The sequence below is a fragment of the Scyliorhinus canicula genome, chromosome 16, assembly GCF_902713615.1.
Source record: "Scyliorhinus canicula chromosome 16, sScyCan1.1, whole genome shotgun sequence".
In the NCBI taxonomy this organism is placed as follows: Eukaryota; Metazoa; Chordata; class Chondrichthyes; order Carcharhiniformes; family Scyliorhinidae; genus Scyliorhinus; species Scyliorhinus canicula.
In genome coordinates, this window is record NC_052161.1 from 127,199,479 (window position 1) to 127,216,563 (window position 17,085).

Here is a 17,085-nt window from a genome sequence, read left to right on the forward strand (position 1 = left end):
GGGGTGAAAGTTTATTGGGGGTAGGTGGTAATGTGGGGTTGGGTTACAATAGATCAACCGTTATTCATTTTTAATTTGTGTGTTCATATGTAACAAAGGCAGAGTGGCCGCTTCAATCCTGCTGTGGAGAAGTGACAAAGGCAGAATAGAACACTGGCTGAGATACCTCCATCATCAAGGTTTCTGGGTTCAATATTAATGATTATTGCTCCGGTCTCTGGGTTGATTATTGATCTGATCTCTGGGTTGATTATTGATCCGCTATTTGGGTTGATTGTTGATCCGTCTCTGGGTTGATTCCTGATCGGTCCCTGGGTTGATTATCGATCCGCTCTCTGGGTTTATCATTGATCCGCTCTCTGGGTTTATTATTGATCCACTCTCTGGGTTTATTCCTGATCCACTCTCTGGGTTGATTATTGATCCGCTCTCTGGGTTGATTATTGATCCGCTCTCTGGGTTGATTATTGATCTGCTCTCTGGGTTGATTATTGATCTGCTCTCTGGGTTGATTATTGGTCTGGTCTCTGGGTTGATTATTGATCCGGTCTGTGGGTTGATTATTGGTCCGGTCTCTGGGTTGATTATTGATCCGGTCTGTGGGTTGATTATTGATCTGCTCTCTGGGTTGATTATTAATCCGGTCTCTGGGTTGATTATTGATCTGCTCTCTGGGTTGATTATTGGTCCGGTCTCTGGGTTGATTATTGGTTCGGTCTCTGGGTTGATTATTGATCTGCACTCTGGGTTGATTATTGATCTGCTCTCTCGGTTGATTATTGATCCGTTCTCTGGGTTGATTATTGATCCGGTCACTGGGTTGATTATTGATCTGCTCTCTGGGTTGATTATTGGTCCGCTTTCTGGGTTGATTATTGGTCCGGTCTCTGTGTTGATTATTGATCCGCTCTCTGGGTTGATTATTGGTCCGGTCTCTGGGTTGATTATTGATCCGGTCTGTGGGTTGATTATTGATCTGCTCTCTGGGTTGATTATTGATCCGGTCTCTGGGTTGATCATTGGTCCGGTCTCTGGGTTGATTATTGGTCCGGTCTCTGGGTTGATTGTTGATCCGCTCTCTGGGTTGATTATTGATCTGCTCTCTCGGTTGATTATTGATCCGTTCTCTGGGTTGATTATTGATCCGGTCACTGGGTTGATTATTGATCTGCTCTCTGGGTTGATTATTGGTCCGCTTTCTGGGTTGATTATTGGTCCGGTCTCTGGGTTGATTATTGATCCGCTCTCTGGGTTGATTATTGATCCGCTCTCTGGGCTGATTATTGATCCGGTCACTGGGTTGATTATTGATCTGCTCTCTGGGTTGATTATTGATCCGCTCTCTGTGTTGATTATTGATCCGGTCTCTGGGTTGATTATTGATCCGGTCACTGGGTTGATTATTGATCTGCTCTCTGGGTTGATTATTGATCTGGTCTTTGGGTTGATTATTGATCCGCTCTCTGTGTTGATTATTGATCCGGTCTCTGGGTTGATTATTGATCCGGTCACTGGGTTGATTATTGATCCGCTCTCTGGGTTGATTATTGGTCCGGTCTCTGGGTTGATTATTGATCTGCTCTCTGGGTTGATTATTGGTCCGGTCTCTGGGTTTATTATTGATCCGGTCACTGGGTTGATTATTGATCTGCACTCTGGGTTGATTATTGATCCGCTCTCTGGGTTGATTATTGGTCCGGTCTCTGGGTTGATTATTGATCTGCTCTCTGGGTTGATTATTGATCCGCTCTCTGTGTTGATTATTGATCCGGTCTCTGGGTTGATTATTGATCCGGTCACTGGGTTGATTATTGATCTGCTCTCTGGGTTGATTATTGATCTGGTCTTTGGGTTGATTATTGATCCGCTCTCTGTGTTGATTATTGATCCGGTCTCTGGGTTGATTATTGATCCGGTCACTGGGTTGATTATTGATCCGCTCTCTGGGTTGATTATTGGTCCGGTCTCTGGGTTGATTATTGATCCGCTCTCTGGGTTGATTATTGGTCCGGTCTCTGGGTTGATTATTGATCCGGTCTCTGGGTTTATTATTGATCTGCACTCTGGGTTGATTATTGGTCCGGTCTCTGGGTTTATTATTGATCCGGTCACTGGGTTGATTATTGATCTGCACTCTGGGTTGATTATTGATCCGCTCTCTGGGTTGATTATTGGTCCGGTCTCTGGGTTGATTATTGATCCGGTCACTGAATTGATTATTGATCTGCACTCTGGGTTGATTATTGGTCCGGTCTCTGGGTTGATTATTGATCCGCTCTCTGGGTTGATTATTGGTCCGGTCTCGGGGTTGATTATTGATCCGCTCTCTGGGTTGATTACTGGTCCGGTCTCTGGGTTGATTATTGATCGGGTCACAGGGTTGATTATTGATCTGCTCTGTGGGTTGATTATTGATCTGCTCTCTGGGTTGATTACTGGTCCGGTCTGTCTCTCCTCCGGACGGCAGGTGGCGGTGTTGAGCTCCGAGTTGGCGGTGTTCGGGCTGTGGAGCTGCTCCCGGTTGAGGCCCAGCTTCAGGCTCAGGTTGCGGCCTCTCCGCCCGGCTTCTCCCCGCCTCAGGCCGCAGCCTGGTGGGCGGCGGTGCCGGGGGAGCGCGGGGACGGAGTTGCGGCCCAGTCCCTGAATTTCAAACCCGGTGTATTCTGAGTCAGAGGCGGCCCCGGAATATTAACCAGGAGCCGGAAACCATTCGGCCCATCAGATTGGGGTTAGACCCCAGCGGGAACATCAATACAGCCCCGCCCAATGTGAGTCGGGGGGGGGGGGTCCCGGGGGAGACGGTGTGTCTGGGTGGGGGTCCCCGGGGAGACGGTGAGTCTGGGTGGGGGTCCCGGGGGAGACGGTGTGTCTGGGTGGGGGTCCCCGGGGAGACGGTGTGTCTGGGTGGGGGGTCCCGGGGGAGACGGTGTGTCTGGGTGGGGGTCCCCGGGGAGACGGTGTGTCTGGGTGGGGGTCCCCGGGGGAGACGGTGTGTCTGGGTGGGGGTCCCCGGGGAGACGGTGTGTCTGGGTGGGGGTCCCCGGGGAGACGGTGTGTCTGGGTGGGGGTCCCGGGGAGACGGTGTGTCTGGGTGGGGGTCCCGGGGAGACGGTGTGCCTGGGTGGGGGTCCCGGGGAGACGGTGTGTCTGGGTGGGGGTCCCCGGGGAGACGGTGTGTCTGGGTAGGGGGTCCTGGGGAGACGGTGTGTCTGGGTAGGGGGTCCTGGGGAGACGGTGTGTCTGGGTAGGGGTCCCGTGGAGACGGTGTGTCTGGGTAGGGGGTCCTGGGGAGACGGTGTGTCTGGGTGGGGGTCCCGGGGAGACGGTGTGTCTGGGTGGGGGTCCCCGGGGAGACGGTGTGTCTGGGTGGGGTTCCCGGGGAGACGGTGTGTCTGGGTGGGGGTCCCCGGGGAGACGGTGTCTGTGTGGGGGTCCCGGGGAGACGGTGTGTCTGGGTGGGGGTCCCCAGGGAGACGGTGTGTCTGGGTGGGGGTACCGGGGAGGCAGTGTTTGGGTGGGGGTACCGGGGAGACGGTGTTTGGGTGGGGGTACTGGGGAGACGGTGTCTGGGTGGGGGTACTGGGGAGACGGTGTCTGGGTGGGGGTCCCGGGGAAACTGTGTGTATGGGTGGGGGTGCCGGGGAGATGGTGTGTCTGGGTGGGGGTACCGGGGAGACGGTGTCTGGGTGGGGGTACCGGGGAGACGGTGTCTGGGTGGGGGTCCCGGGGAAACGGTGTCTGGGTGAGGGTCCCAGGGGAGACGGTGTGTCTGGGTGGGGGTACCGGGGAGACGGTGACTGTGGGTGGGGGGCTCTTGGGGGAGACAGTGTGCCTGGGTGGGGGTCCCGGGGAGACGGTGACTGTGGGTGGGGGGCTCTCGGGGGAGACAGTGTACCTGGGTGGGGGTCCCGGGGAGACGGTGACTGTGGGTGGGGGGCTCTCGGGGGAGACAGTGAGTCTGGGTGGGGGGGGGAGGGGGTTGGGGATATGAGGTTGGTACTGCGAGCATGGGTGCAGCATCTTGAGATACAGCAGTGCCGGGTTTTCATGCTCTTGTTCTTTAACGCAGGGTTTGCAATGCCCGCCTTACCCGTGAACCAACCTCAGTTGATCCGCTCCAGCCAGAAGGATGAATACTACCTGAACTCTCTGCGGAGCTACGCCAACGAGACATTCCAGATATTTGCTGGTAAGGCTGTCTAAATGTGTGCACTGTGGGGGTGAGGACCTGCGCCCCACAACCTGCTTCAAGCTGGAACTTCGGGAGATATAGAAATTACTCCCTGTTTGCACAGCTCACCTGTCAGTCTCCTGTTTGAGGGTGTCTCTGAAAACAATTTTTTCTCACAGCTGGGCACCCAAAGTTCAAACAAACCAGCCATGGAGAAATCTAAAAGGGGAGAAGAAAAGCCACTTAGACTTGAATTGTTGGAGTACTGCTGGGCCTGGCCCTGACCCCCCCCCCCCCCCCCCGGCTGAGATTTGTTTTGGGGAGTGAGCGAAGAACACAGTCTGTTGTCACCCCCAAGGTCTGGTCTTGTGCTTTGTCCTGTGTTAGTGCATCTTCACTGCTGTCTTCGTTGCACCATTACTGTTTAAAATGACAATGGTTGTTGCTGCAGTAAATGACTCCCTGCTTTCCCCGCCCCTGTCCCAGGGGAATCCGGAGTGGTTTCCTATCTTTCCTGTTTTTAAAATTTACCTGCCTGTCTCTCCACCTGCCCCAAAATCCTGTCAGCTTTCTTCTCCCACTTCACAGTATCTATTCTTTTAAAATGTAGAATACCCAATTCATTGTTTCCAATTAAGGGGCAGTTTAGTGTGGCCAATCCACCTACCCTGCACATCTTTGGGTTGTGGGGGCGAAACCCACGCAAACACGGGGAGAATGTGCAAACTCCCACATGGACAGTGACTCAGAGCCGGGATCGAACCTGGGACCTCGGCACCGTGAGGCAGCAGTGCTAACCCACTGCGCCACCGTGCTGCCCGAGATGGCCATATTTTGAAGAACCAGTTTTATTCCATTCTACAACCCATATTGCACAGCTCTCAGGCCTGTGAAGGTAAGATGCAGGAGTAGGCCTTATGGCTCATCAGGCCGACTCAGTCCTTCAAGAAGATCACGGCTGAGTTTCTGTGTCAACACTGCATTCCCACCTATCCTCCATGTCATGATTCCCTCGCTGCCAAAAACCTCGATCAATCTGAAACTCGAACATACTCAGCCCTCCCCTGGGGAATCCTAAAGATTCCCAGCCCACTTTTCTTTTTCTTCTTTAAACATTTTTTAAAAAGTACCCAATTCTTTTTCCCAATTAAAGGGCAATTTAGTGTAGCCAATCCACCTACTCTGCACATCTTTGGGTTGTGGGGGTGAGACCCACGCAGACACAGGGAGAATGTGCAAACTCCACACGGACAGTGACCCAGGGCTGGGATTGAACCCGGGTCCTCAGCGCCGTGAGACAGCAGTGCTAACCACTGCGCCACCGTGCCGCCCGATTCGCAACCCTCTGAATGAAGAAATCCCTCCCTATCTCCATCCCAGCTGAACAACCGTTCCTTATGGGGGGCACGGTGACCTCCAGTTCTACACTCACCGGCCAAGGGGAACCTCTCCTCCACATCCATCCTGTCAAACCTCTTAAGAATTGAATATGTATCTATCAGCTTGCCTCTCAGTACAGGCGCGTTCTACTCAATCCCTCTTCACTGGACAGTCCTGTGAACCCAGAATCCAGTCCAGTTAATCCCTTGTTCGCCTCCTCTCGGGTAAGTATATCCTTCTTTGGGCAAAGAGCACTAACCCTACCTGTTGCTCCAGGTGTGGTGTCACTAAAGCTTTCTGTAACAGCAACAAGACTTCCTTAATCTTATACTCCAACCCCTTTGCAATAAGTGGTGAGCACAATTTGCCTAATTGCTCGCTGTGCCTGCATGTTTACTCGGATTTGTGTACAAGGACACCCAAATTCCTCTGAAATATCATCATTCGCTGACTGATTACCTTGTAAAAAATTTCCATTCTTCCTGTCCGAGTGGGTAATTTCATACCTCTCCCACATTGTTCACCAATATCGCTGTCCGAAACCAGGAACATATTGAGCTAATTTGTCTGTTTCCTCTACTATACAGGTGCTAAGCGATGGCTGGAATGGAGAAAGGAGATAGAGTTACTGGCAGATCTGACATATTTTTCTCTAACAACCTTTGCAGGTCAGGCACCATTATTACTGGGCAGCACTTCGATTCTTTTTGTAAGCGGATGTTACATTGTTGTATCTGCTAATAATAGAGTCTCAGTTTATCACATGAATCCGCACTACATGGATCTCTCTGCTCCAGTTCTTGCTCTCTTTTTTAAGTGCTTTCATTTGTTATATGATGGCCGGACATTTCTCGTGAGTCCCTTATTTGTCTGCCTCTCTCTAGTATCTGCCAGTGTGTGGCCACTTTGCTTTCACATCGCTAACCAGTAACCTGCCCATGTCCTCCTCGATTCCCCCACGTACAGACTCTGTGTCTAGCATTGATGCAATGCTTCATCCCATCAACCATCCTCTGCCCAAGCTCAGTCAGGAAATTCAGGGTAAATCCTGTTGTTTACATTTCCAGAGGATGTGAGCTGGACTTTGCCTCGTCTCAGCTGGGGCACCAGGACCCTGGCAGCGTGCCTCGAGACAGTCTGCAGGTTGGAATCATCGTCAAGCAGTGAGAGGTCAGGCTGTTTCCATTAGATTGTCATGGAAAGCACTGCATTAAGATGAGTACTCGGTACATCCCTGATTCGAACTGCAATCTCTGCTGATCTGAGCCGTGTCAGGTGTAATTGTAGACAAATAAAATGCCTGGGGCAGATGTCCTTATCCTTGAAGTTGTGTGTTCACTGTGGGGTGGAAGGGACATAGAAACAGGAGCAGGCCATTCAACCCATCAATCCTATTCCAACATTCAATGAGATGATTGGTGGATGGGTGGGTGGGTTGTGACCCATCTTGCATTGTTGTGTGGCACAGTGCCAGGGAACCCTTAACATGTCCCACCATCACGACAAATTTCAAGAGTAATTAGCTACATGAAGCGCCTTCAGACCTTTCCCTATTTTGAAGGTGCTATATAAATGCAAGTTTGTGTTGATGTAATTGTGAGTTTCCAGCTGACCAGTCTGATGCTTTGGCTGTGCAGGTTACCAGACACTGGGTGAAGAGTATGTTAACATTGTCCAGGTGGACTCCAGTGGGCAGCGGGTGCCACCCCCAGCCAGACGGGCTGTCCTCATCATCCTTCACACTTGCCTCCCTTACCTATTGGACCGAGGACTGAACCGACTGGAGCAGGACCTGCAGGCAGAGAGCGAGGGATTCCGAGCACCAGAGCACAGACGGGTGCCGGCAAGGCCAGGGGTCCTCCACTGGCTCCAGGGGGCTGTCAGTGGCCTGACCGAGCAGCAGAAGAAAGTGCTGTTGCAGACCGTCTGGATCCTGCGACAGGCAATCTCCTTCCTCCACCGTCTGCACCTGGGCATCTTCTACCTCAAAGGAGCTTTCTACCACATTGCCAAAAGATTCACCAGCATCACCTATGTAAGCTGTTGTTGTGCCAATCCATTGGGATAATTTAAGTGCATTACTGCACCAGTGTGATAAAGTGTAGCAGCAACTGTATTTTGTAGACAGGAAGAAAACCTCTGTATATTCTAAGGAAGAACAACCCTTGGAGAAATATGTGTGTGTTATAGGCCCCTGTGGGTACTATAAGATTGGTGTGGTCTGTGTATACTTCAATGTTGCTATTCTTACCTTGCAGTTTACTGACTGTTGCTTCTGTTCTGTGTAGCTGTGCGTGCGTGGTCTGTTCAGTGACAGCGTTGGACTCCGGCGGAACTATGAGTTGCTGGGGAAGGTTTCTCTGCTGCAGCTGGTACTGACTGTCGCCGTGCAGGTCAACAGCTACCGACAAAGGCAGCGCGCCCGGCAAGAGTGGAAACTTCACCGCAACCTTCCTTGCTCAAGGTATGGGTGAAATGCCCCCTGCTTTCCACAGTCGTTGCTGACCATCATTCATATTGTTCAAAGCTCCAATTAGTGTGATCAAGGCAGTTAGAGGAAGCAGAAATCTTCACTCATTAACATTAATACCGGCTAAAATGATGTGCCGAGCCTGGTACTGGGTGGTACAGCCAAAATAATCCATGTTTAATCCCTGGTCACTGTGGAGTGAGTTGATCTCAGTTGGGTCACCACCATTAATGGAAATACTTATTTTATACAGGGTATAGCCACCTTTTAACCAGAGGACATCCAAAACACCACCCCAAATACTTTGTAGCCAGTCAGGTGTTGTTAGAACCATAGAAATGTTACAACACAGAAGGAGGCCATTCAGCCCATCTTGTCCATGCCAACCCGGTGCCCTTTCTAATCCCACCTTCCTGCACACGGTCCATTGCCCTGAAGCTTGGAGTAAGAGCAGTTAAGGTGAAGGTCTAGGTACCCTTTAAAAATAATTTAGGGTCTCTGCGGGTTGGTTTGACGTTGACTGCAACTGGATGCAGGAAAGCTAGAAACAAACGTCTAACACCAGAGATGATCCAACACGGTTTTATTTAAACTATGAACGGCTGTACATGTTCAGCTGTGGGTTGACACTCTACTAATCCTACTGACAACCTCTTACTGATTCGACCAGACTTACTAGCTACCACATGGAAATAATGTCCACTGACTTGTGCACACTGACTGTCTCAGTGTCTGGGTCCCGAAAAGAGCGGGAGTCTTAATGCCCTGTGAGCTTTATAGTGATGGTGTCCTGTCTGGTGATTGGTTGTTCTGTGTTGTGTGTTCATTGGATAATCCTATGTGTCAATCACTGCCTGTCTGCATCTCATTATATACATGAGTGGATATTATGACAGCTGGGATTCGAACCCAGGTCCTCGGTGAAGCAGTCCCAGTGCTAACCACTGCGCCACATGCCACCCCTGCTGGCTTTAACCTTTTATATAAATGTTTTTTATTGGGTTTTTGAACAAAGTATATTTACCGTTATGTAGACAGAATTTTTATATATATATATATATATACATATATAGATAGAAGAGAAGGGCACACACAAACATACCAAAAAAAAAAGAAATTAAAATAAAATAACTGCTAAGATATTATGCACCAGCTCAACAGCAGCAACTCAGTACAAGTGGCAATATTATTTATAACACCTAAGTAGGCATCCGTTTTGTTTTTTTGGGGGTGGGCAGGTATACATTTGGGAGCCGGAGAAACAATTACAGAGGGCAATACTTGAATGGGTCTGGTGTTGGTGTTGTAATTTGCTTCTCCCGGACGGATTTCTCTGGCGTTGTTGTCTCGTGTTCACCTCCGCTTCAGCCGTTCATCCTGTCTTTCGCCTGAATTTTTCTTGTTCTCTCTTCCTGTAGACGCCAAGTTTGTGATCGTTTCCCATGCCCTCCTTCCAGCTATCATTCCCCTGCCTCTCCCACCACCTCTCTGGTTCTCCTCTATTGTTCCCTGTCTCTTCACTCTTTCCCCCCACCCCCTGTGGTTCGCCTTTCTTTCCTCTTAGGTTTAGCTATCTCCCCACCCTCCCCTGGTCTGTCTCTCCCTCTCATGCCTTGGCTACTTTCCCCTGATTCTTGGCTACCTGGCTAATCTTCTGCTTGTTTGTTGGCCACAAAGAGGTCCTGGAACAATTGGTGAATGGCTCCCACGTTCTGTGGAAGCCGTCGTCTGACCCTCGGATGGCGAATTTGATTTTCTCCATTTGGAGAGATTCTGAGAGGTCGAACAAGATTCTACGGTGGGCGATCAGGGAGGCAAAGACAAGGACATCCGCCCTCCTCCCCAGGAATAGATATGGCTGGTCTGATACCGCCACTTTCGGGCATGGCTCCACCCTCACCCCTTTGGACATTGCCTCAAAGAAGGCTGTCCAGTACCCCGCAAGTCTGGGGCAAGACCAAAACATGTGGGGGCTTTAACTTTTTTGACCAATCTGCCATGTGGGACCTTGTCAAACGCCTTGCTAAAATTCATATATACAACATCCACTGCACTACCTTCATCAATCCTTCTTGTCACTTCCTCAAAGAATTCAATCAAATTTGTGAGGCAAGACCTTTAACAAATTCATGCTGACTATCCATGACTAGTCCATGCCTTCCTATGAGACAGTTGATCCTGTCTCTCAGGATTGATTCTACTAATTTGCCCACCACTGACGTAAGACTAACTGGCCTATAAATATTTGGCATTTCCTTTGATCCCTTTTTAAACAATGGAACCACGATTGCATTTCTCCAGTCCTCTGGTACCTCCCTCATCCATATGTTCCAATGTAGGAAACACAAGTCAATTTGACTATAAGGTCCCACACAATAGCAATGAGATCAATAGCCAGATAACCTGCTGGTTGTGGGATAAATATTTGCTGGGATATCCAGGATACATCCCCTGCTTTTCATCCGAGTGCAAAGGGAGCTTTTACATCAAAAGATGGCAGCTGAGATTGTGATCAAATCTCTGGAATAGGTCTAGAACCTACAACCAGTTGTCTGTCTTGGTGGCAGGAATGCTACACAGAACCACTGGTAACACCGAATCAACGTTATCATGTTTAGCTCAGTGGGCTAGACAGCTGGTTTGTGATGCAGAACGAGGCCTGCAGCATGGGTTCAATTCCCGTACCAGCTTACACGAACAGGTGCCGGAATGTGGCGACTAAGGGCTTTTCACAGAAACTTCATACTTGTGACAATAGAAGGTTATTATTATCATCCTGGGTTATATGGGGAGAAATTCAGTAACTGGGTCTCGGAACAGAGATAGAACTCGTTTCTCACTTTGAAATCATCCATTGTATTTTTTTTTAAAAGATCAATTCCTGTTTCCAAAATGCAATTAGCGTGACAAGTTTACATAGATAATTACCATCATAGACACGTATATAGGATTGTGACTCCTTTTTAATACAGGAGTAAAACGTGAATAGAAAGAGATTGGCAACTGATGGAAAGTATTACTTTCTTCTCATAGAAATTCCTCTCAGGACCTTATAGTCCGCAGCTCCAGGTGTATACTGTGTTTGGAAGAACGTAGGCACTCAACAGCCACACCATGCGGACACCTCTTTTGCTGGGAGTGCATCACCGAATGGTGCAATACAAAGGTGAGACAGCAAACAACTTGCATTTATAGAAGGGCCTTTTAATATAGAGTAAAATATCCAAAGGTGCTTTGCAGGAGCGTTACTGAATAAGATTTGACACTGAGCAACGTGAAGGCGATATTAGCACAGGTGACCAAAACCCTGGTAAAAAGGGTATATTTTAAAGAACGTCTTAAAGAAAGAGCGACAGAATTGCAGAGCTTGGGGCTGCCCATGGTGGAATGATGAAAATCCGATATGCATAAAAAGCCAGAGTTTGAGAGCTGACAGACCTTTGGTTGGGGTGGGGGTTTTGTATGTCCACTGTGGACATGGATTTGAAGTGCACACCTGGGAAAAGGAGGAATACTTCATGCCCATTATCTTTCGAAAAGTAAAAACCGGAAATGCTGGAAAACCTCAGCAGGTCTGGTAGCCCTAGTCTATGGCTCCTGATCTTGGGGACTCGAAAGATTAACTCTGTCTCGGTCTCCACAGGTGCTGCCAGACCTGCCCAAGTTTTCCAACATCAAGTGTTTTTATTTCAGATTTCCAGCATTGGTGGTATTTTGCTTTTGTCTTTCGAACACTGTTCCTTTAAATAGGGAGCAAAGAAGATGCAATCTAACTCATTGCGCCATATCCAAGTAGCATATAATGTGTAGAGCTTTCAGCTGTCCTGGGGCACTGTGTATTAAGCCTGACTTCCTTTTGCTGCAGGATCAATTGTCAATTTGTTTTTAATTTTTGTTTGCAGGCAGAGTGTCCACTTTGTCGGGAGACGTTCCAGCCTCACCGACTCATCTACTTGCGTCATTACATTTAGGATGCAAACATCTCTCGCAACCTCTTCCCAAAACACTTACCAGCGAGTGGAAGTATTTTAGAAATGCAATCACTGTTGTAAAGTAGGAAAGAGGAACCTGGATGGTAATCCGCTGATTGCACTGCCATTTGGGTGATACTGATCCAGCACAACACTGGCTGTCTGCTGATCGAATAAAACAACTGGGTCAGCAGTGTGTCCGATCTAGGGATTTGTGTCAAAACAGTCAATTGGACTTGGACAAATGGGCCTAAAGATTACTGCTTTCAACATCGCCCTTTGAGCCGAGCCTGTGCTAAAGTTTTTGCTTCCTATTGTCGAGGATATTATTCCTGCGGTCAAGTTCCCTTGGCTGCAGCAAATCTCTGATTGCTCACTCGTTCTCTGCACGATTATTCGACTATAGAGTACCTTGGAAGAGTTCAGTGCTCTGGCCTTGGGTGAGCATGTAGGACTCCTGGCTGATCATTCTCTTTCCCCCTCACTCCAGCGGGAATGAGGGCAGCTATTGTCCAGCTTTTAATTCATTGGATGTGGACATCGCAGGCTGTGCCAGCACTTACTGCCCATCCCTAATTACCCTTGAAGGGGTGGTTAAGAGTCAACCAAGTTGCTGTGGGTCTGGGGTCACATGTAGGCCAGGCAAGGACAGCAGATTTCTTTCTGTAAAGGACAATAGGTAAACCAGATGGGATTTTACGACAACAACAATGGTTTCATTTATTGAATTCAAATTTCACCATCTGCAGTGGCGGGATTTGAACCTGGGTCTACTGGTTTACTAGTCCAGTGACAATAGCAATACACCACTGCCTCCTGTAGCTTAGCACAGTCCATACCTGGGACCGTCCTCATGTGTCTGGCCAAGTCGAGAATTGTTTAACAAAGTTTCAAACATACTTTGGGGAGAACAACTAACTATGCAAATAAGTAATCAGAATTCAGTGGTCAGGCCAGTCACTTTATTTAATTCATTTAATAATTTCATGTTTGTGTTCCCAGAGGGAAGAGGGCTGAGAAACAGCATTACAAATTTAATTATTTTGTTCACCTTTATTACAAGTAAAATAAAAGTAATAACATCTGTGATGCAGAATCGGGACATCTTAAAACCTAGCACGGAAACATTTTTAGTTAAAGAAAGGCAAATAAGACGCTTGTGGTGTTGCAGAATACAGCAAATGCGCCATCTGCACAACTGACTGGTGATTTGGTTTTTATATAAAATTATATAAATCCACCATTGTAAGGACTGCTTTCTCCGGAATCTGGTTTTAAAGCATTAAACTCACCTACGTCACACTGGGACAACACTACAGGAACAAAAATCCCTCTAAGTTAAAATAAACAACTTGAATGTTGCATAAAACACTTCCTGTGCAATGTTTTAAATTCATCCCCAGTTATTCCCACCACCAGTGAACGGATCTGTAGCCACCAATAATTCCACCCTCATGGGCTCAAATTTCCAATTCTCAATACAACCCCAGTTCAGAAAGAGGCTTTTTTTAAATATAAAAAGACAAAGGGAAATTGGACTTAGTCTATGAAGGGAAGCTGGGAATTTTGCCTTCAGACAGTATTAGATGCTGCAGGGGTCTGGTACTGAAATACAAGTGAAAGCAGAACGGTGGACAATTTTTACAGTGTGAAGCAGCAGATAGCCAAGGTTAATCTTAAAAAAATAAAATCTCTGTACAAGCACAGTGCTGGTGGAGCTGCTTCACTTGACATCAGAGGGAGAGAACGGGTGGACCTCGTGCCCAGCAGTGCATAGGGTACACCCCACAGGCTGCTCTTGCCCTACACCCCACTGTGGAAAGTTTGTTCAAGATCAGGTGCCATCAATCGCAGTAAATGTATGACATGTTAAATAGCTGCTGGCATGGTGCAACTCAAACACACACTGGTTCACAACATGAGCACAGCAGCAGGACTAAGTTTTCAACTTTTTTTCCTCAAATACACTTGGGTCCTTGGTTCCAGAATCTATTTCTGTTTTGTTCCCCTTGGTTCTCTCCCTTTAGTTCCTGGTGTGCTGACTCATGCTGCGTTTCAGTCTCCACTAAGTCTGTAATCCCCTGTGGGGGTAGGGTGGAGGAAGGAGACTAATGCATAAGAGTCTGACAAAACACTCACAAATGCGCACCTTTCAGCAGGGATCCTCTGACGGCGATCAGGAATCCTAGCTGATTCTGTCCCCGCCTCCTGTGACCCAGAACCATTGGCAATGCAAAGCGGACCGCTGCCTAAAAAGGTCAGGCTAACAGTGGACAAGTGCAGTAGGAATTGGTGTCTATGCCTATTCTAATTGCATCAGTTCCTGCACATCACACTCCTGCTGTGATTCAAAGTTTAAAAATATATCTATTATATATAATATATATAGGAAATGCACTCCAAGTCAAACAAAAATGCAAGTCGAGTGTGGGGCTGCCCTGACTAGCAAACAGGGGCATTCCTGGTGTGCTGCCCTTGGCAACTCTCAAGTTACAGCACCAGATTCAAGTATGTGCCTTTTACCCTACATGTTAGGTTAATGGAGGTCTGATTCGGGATGGAAGGTGAAGAAAGAAATTATGTGGGAAAAGTTAATAGTGCCAACTTAAATCTCCCTCCAGTCTGAAATCACTTTTAACACAAAATTAGAATAAAATGCATTGTTTAAGAAAAAAAAAAGCATCAGTGGAGACCGGAGAGATTGGCATCACTAAGTAACGGGAAACTAAGTAATCTACCAACGTTCTGGGGAAAGCACGGGCACTTTACATTGTAGTGTTAATTGTGCTCCCAGCTGTAAACCCATTAGATAGGTGCACTCAGGTTCACTGTACTGCGATTTCTATTGAATACGATAACTAAAATATGGAATGGAAAGTCAAACTCATTCTTAAATAAGATGGGTTAAACTGAATGGCATATATCACAGGATAAGCAAGCTTTATTTACATGTTTCTCACAGACAGTGATTCATCCTAAAGGACAAGGGCTTTCACATTTGTGCTGATTTATTTTCTGAATGGCTGATTTTTATTTTAAAAATGTATCTTGTCTACACACGGTTGGCAATCCCCAAGGGTTGCGAGGTTAAACCTCCCATAGAATCAAAGTGTTGAAATTGGAGGCGGTTAGAGGGAGCGGGAAGAACCTGCACTCTCCCAGCCCCCCCCCCCCCACACACACACACCCTCCCACAACCCCAAGAATGCTTCGAATCTGCTAGTTTAAGGATATAAATCAGGACATGAGGGAGTAGATTAACCCACCTGGCTGGCAGGAAGTCACAACCTACTGGTAAGCTGGAAAGTTTAAAATCATATTGGCCAATGACCTATAAGCTGCTTGTTCCTTTTCACCCTCTTCCTTACCCCCCGTCATCAATGTGTTGTGATATACTGACCATTCATTCATGTCTATCAGGCCTTTAACGTCTCATCCAAAGCCAGGCTTCAGGAGTCTCAGCCCACAATCTGAGCAGGGAAACGTCAGGCCCAATATTTATTTCGCAGCTGGGTGTCAGTCGACTGCAGGCAGGGCCCCAGCTTCTGCTTCCCCCTACAACACCTATTAGCGCTGCCTCAAACTGGCATCAGTGCAGCTCCAATTTCCACAGCATAATCCAATCACAGCAATCTCTCCTAGCTGCTCTTTCATAACCCACCCCACTATTATATAATCATCCTAGCTATCCACTATGGACCTATGTATAATATACAAATGCCCAATTTCACCACATCACTGCAACTGGAGGCTCAAATTAGCGTCTATCATAACTTTTAGTTTGAAAGATTCTCCGATGAGTGATTGAATTGGTTTAATGTCTACAGATCTGTTCTGGAGCATTTCTAACATCTCTTTAGTTTGCACTTACTGCTCCTCAGGGTACTTGTACTTTATTTTATGGTAACATCCATCAGTTTTCTCCCCCCCCCCCCCCCCCCCCCAGTTCCTATTATAGTTGGCTTAAACATAGTTGCTTACAACTCCATTGTATCTTAAAGCTGCCTCCTTCCCTTAGCATACATGAAAACTGTTGAGCTTCAGCAGTTTATACAAAAACAGAAAAAAAGCATATTCTCAAGCGTTCACTTGTAATTCTTGGTACCTTGTTACAAACCAAAGTTCAAAGCTCAGCATCTTGAATTCATTAGAAAATTTTATGATCAAAATGTGATTTCTCTCCTGTTGTTAGCGTCTACCTGATAAATCCAGAGCACAATTCCAGTTCTCAGGAAGTAGATGCCAATGTCCTTAAAGTTGATTCTGGATTTTAAAATGCGGGGTAGGGTGGTGTTGGATAGGGGTGCCTGATCCCCATCTTCAAGCTGTTTGATTCTGCAGCCATCAAAAGCGAGCATTTTAGTTTCAACAGCCATAAGCCTGAGGTTTTCTTGCAACCGACTTTCCTTACATTCTCCGAAATCCTCCCATCGCAACCTCGATTGCTCCCGCCAACCCCTACAGACCTCAATATAAAAACTGAGCTGCCAAAATTTCATTGGATGCTGAAACCGCAGTAAATAGCCATTCCTTCCCCGACTAATACATACCAACTACTTGACAATGTCGTATCTTAATACTGCAGCAGTTTCTTGCCAAAAGCCTTAATAACTTGGGGACTCATAGCAAATAATCTAATTATCCAAGGATGGAACCGGTTTGATATTTTAATTATTCTTTTCCAAAGACATAAAGGAGGAAGTACAGTTGAAGCAACTGGCAATACAATTAAAGGGAAACTTAAATGAAGTCACCTATAAATTAAATCAAAATGGTCTGGGAAAAAAAGAAGTCTGCATATATATCATATTATAAAGACAGTGTCTCTGCGGCAAAAAAATCTCAAATCTAAATCACCTTCTAAAATGTACCCTTCAGAAAGGCCTGGAGCAAACATGATAATAATAAAGTCATGTCACTGTTGTGATTATTGTCCAATGTGTACATATAAAGGGGAAGAGGAGAAGATAATCCAGGAGTGCCGAGCAGCACTTTCTTTAACTGGCAAACGGTTTCGCAGAATCCTCTCTCCCCTTGTACGTCCTTTTCCCATGTGTGAATGGTAAATACCTATACTTGATCATGTGCTGTTG

General features: G+C 47.3%; 3 protein-coding genes across 7 annotated transcripts in view; 1 reads left to right on the forward strand and 2 right to left on the reverse strand.

The window, feature by feature from the left end:
- Window positions 1-250: 250 nt before the first annotated feature.
- Window positions 251-4,020, reverse strand: LOC119951061 (S-antigen protein-like). The gene is made up of 2 exons (XM_038774098.1): window positions 4,001-4,020; window positions 251-2,351 (listed from the first exon to the last, which is right to left on the reverse strand). The coding sequence occupies exons 1-2, from the start codon at window positions 4,018-4,020 to the stop codon at window positions 251-253; spliced, it is 2,121 nt and encodes a 706-aa protein (XP_038630026.1).
- On the forward strand, window positions 2,476-13,698 carry pex10 (peroxisomal biogenesis factor 10). Its single transcript, XM_038773804.1, has 7 exons — window positions 2,476-2,768; window positions 4,070-4,189; window positions 6,139-6,219; window positions 7,189-7,586; window positions 7,840-8,015; window positions 11,055-11,187; window positions 11,924-13,698. Exons 2-7 carry the CDS (start codon window positions 4,078-4,080, stop codon window positions 11,990-11,992), a joined length of 969 nt encoding a protein of 322 aa, XP_038629732.1. The 5' UTR covers window positions 2,476-2,768; window positions 4,070-4,077; the 3' UTR covers window positions 11,993-13,698.
- A 2,943-nt stretch (window positions 13,699-16,641) lies between these two features.
- Window positions 16,642-17,085, reverse strand: part of rer1 (retention in endoplasmic reticulum sorting receptor 1) — a 38,052-nt gene continuing 37,608 nt past the window's right edge. For all 5 annotated transcript variants that reach the window (XM_038773806.1, XM_038773805.1, XM_038773808.1 and 2 more), the window contains one exon: window positions 16,642-17,079. In XM_038773806.1, the coding sequence (XP_038629734.1) occupies window positions 16,990-17,079 (90 nt within the window). In that variant the 3' untranslated portion in view covers window positions 16,642-16,989. The remainder of the gene's footprint in view (window positions 17,080-17,085) is intronic.

What these genes read in the sequence shown, in the direction of transcription:
- LOC119951061 (XM_038774098.1), bottom strand. Translation starts at nt 4,020, where the DNA reads ATGCTGCACCCATGCTCGCA. An exon ending in ATGCTGCACCCATGCTCGCA is followed by an intron (nt 2,352 to 4,000) that starts GTACCAACCTCA and finishes TAATCAACCCAG; the next exon opens with AGACCGGACCAGTAATCAAC.
- pex10 (XM_038773804.1), top strand. Translation starts at nt 4,078, where the DNA reads ATGCCCGCCTTACCCGTGAACCAACCTCAGTTGATCCGCTCCAGCCAG. An exon ending in GATTCACCAGCATCACCTAT is followed by an intron (nt 7,587 to 7,839) that starts GTAAGCTGTTGT and finishes TGTTCTGTGTAG; the next exon opens with CTGTGCGTGCGTGGTCTGTT. An exon ending in CGCAACCTTCCTTGCTCAAG is followed by an intron (nt 8,016 to 11,054) that starts GTATGGGTGAAA and finishes TTCTTCTCATAG; the next exon opens with AAATTCCTCTCAGGACCTTA.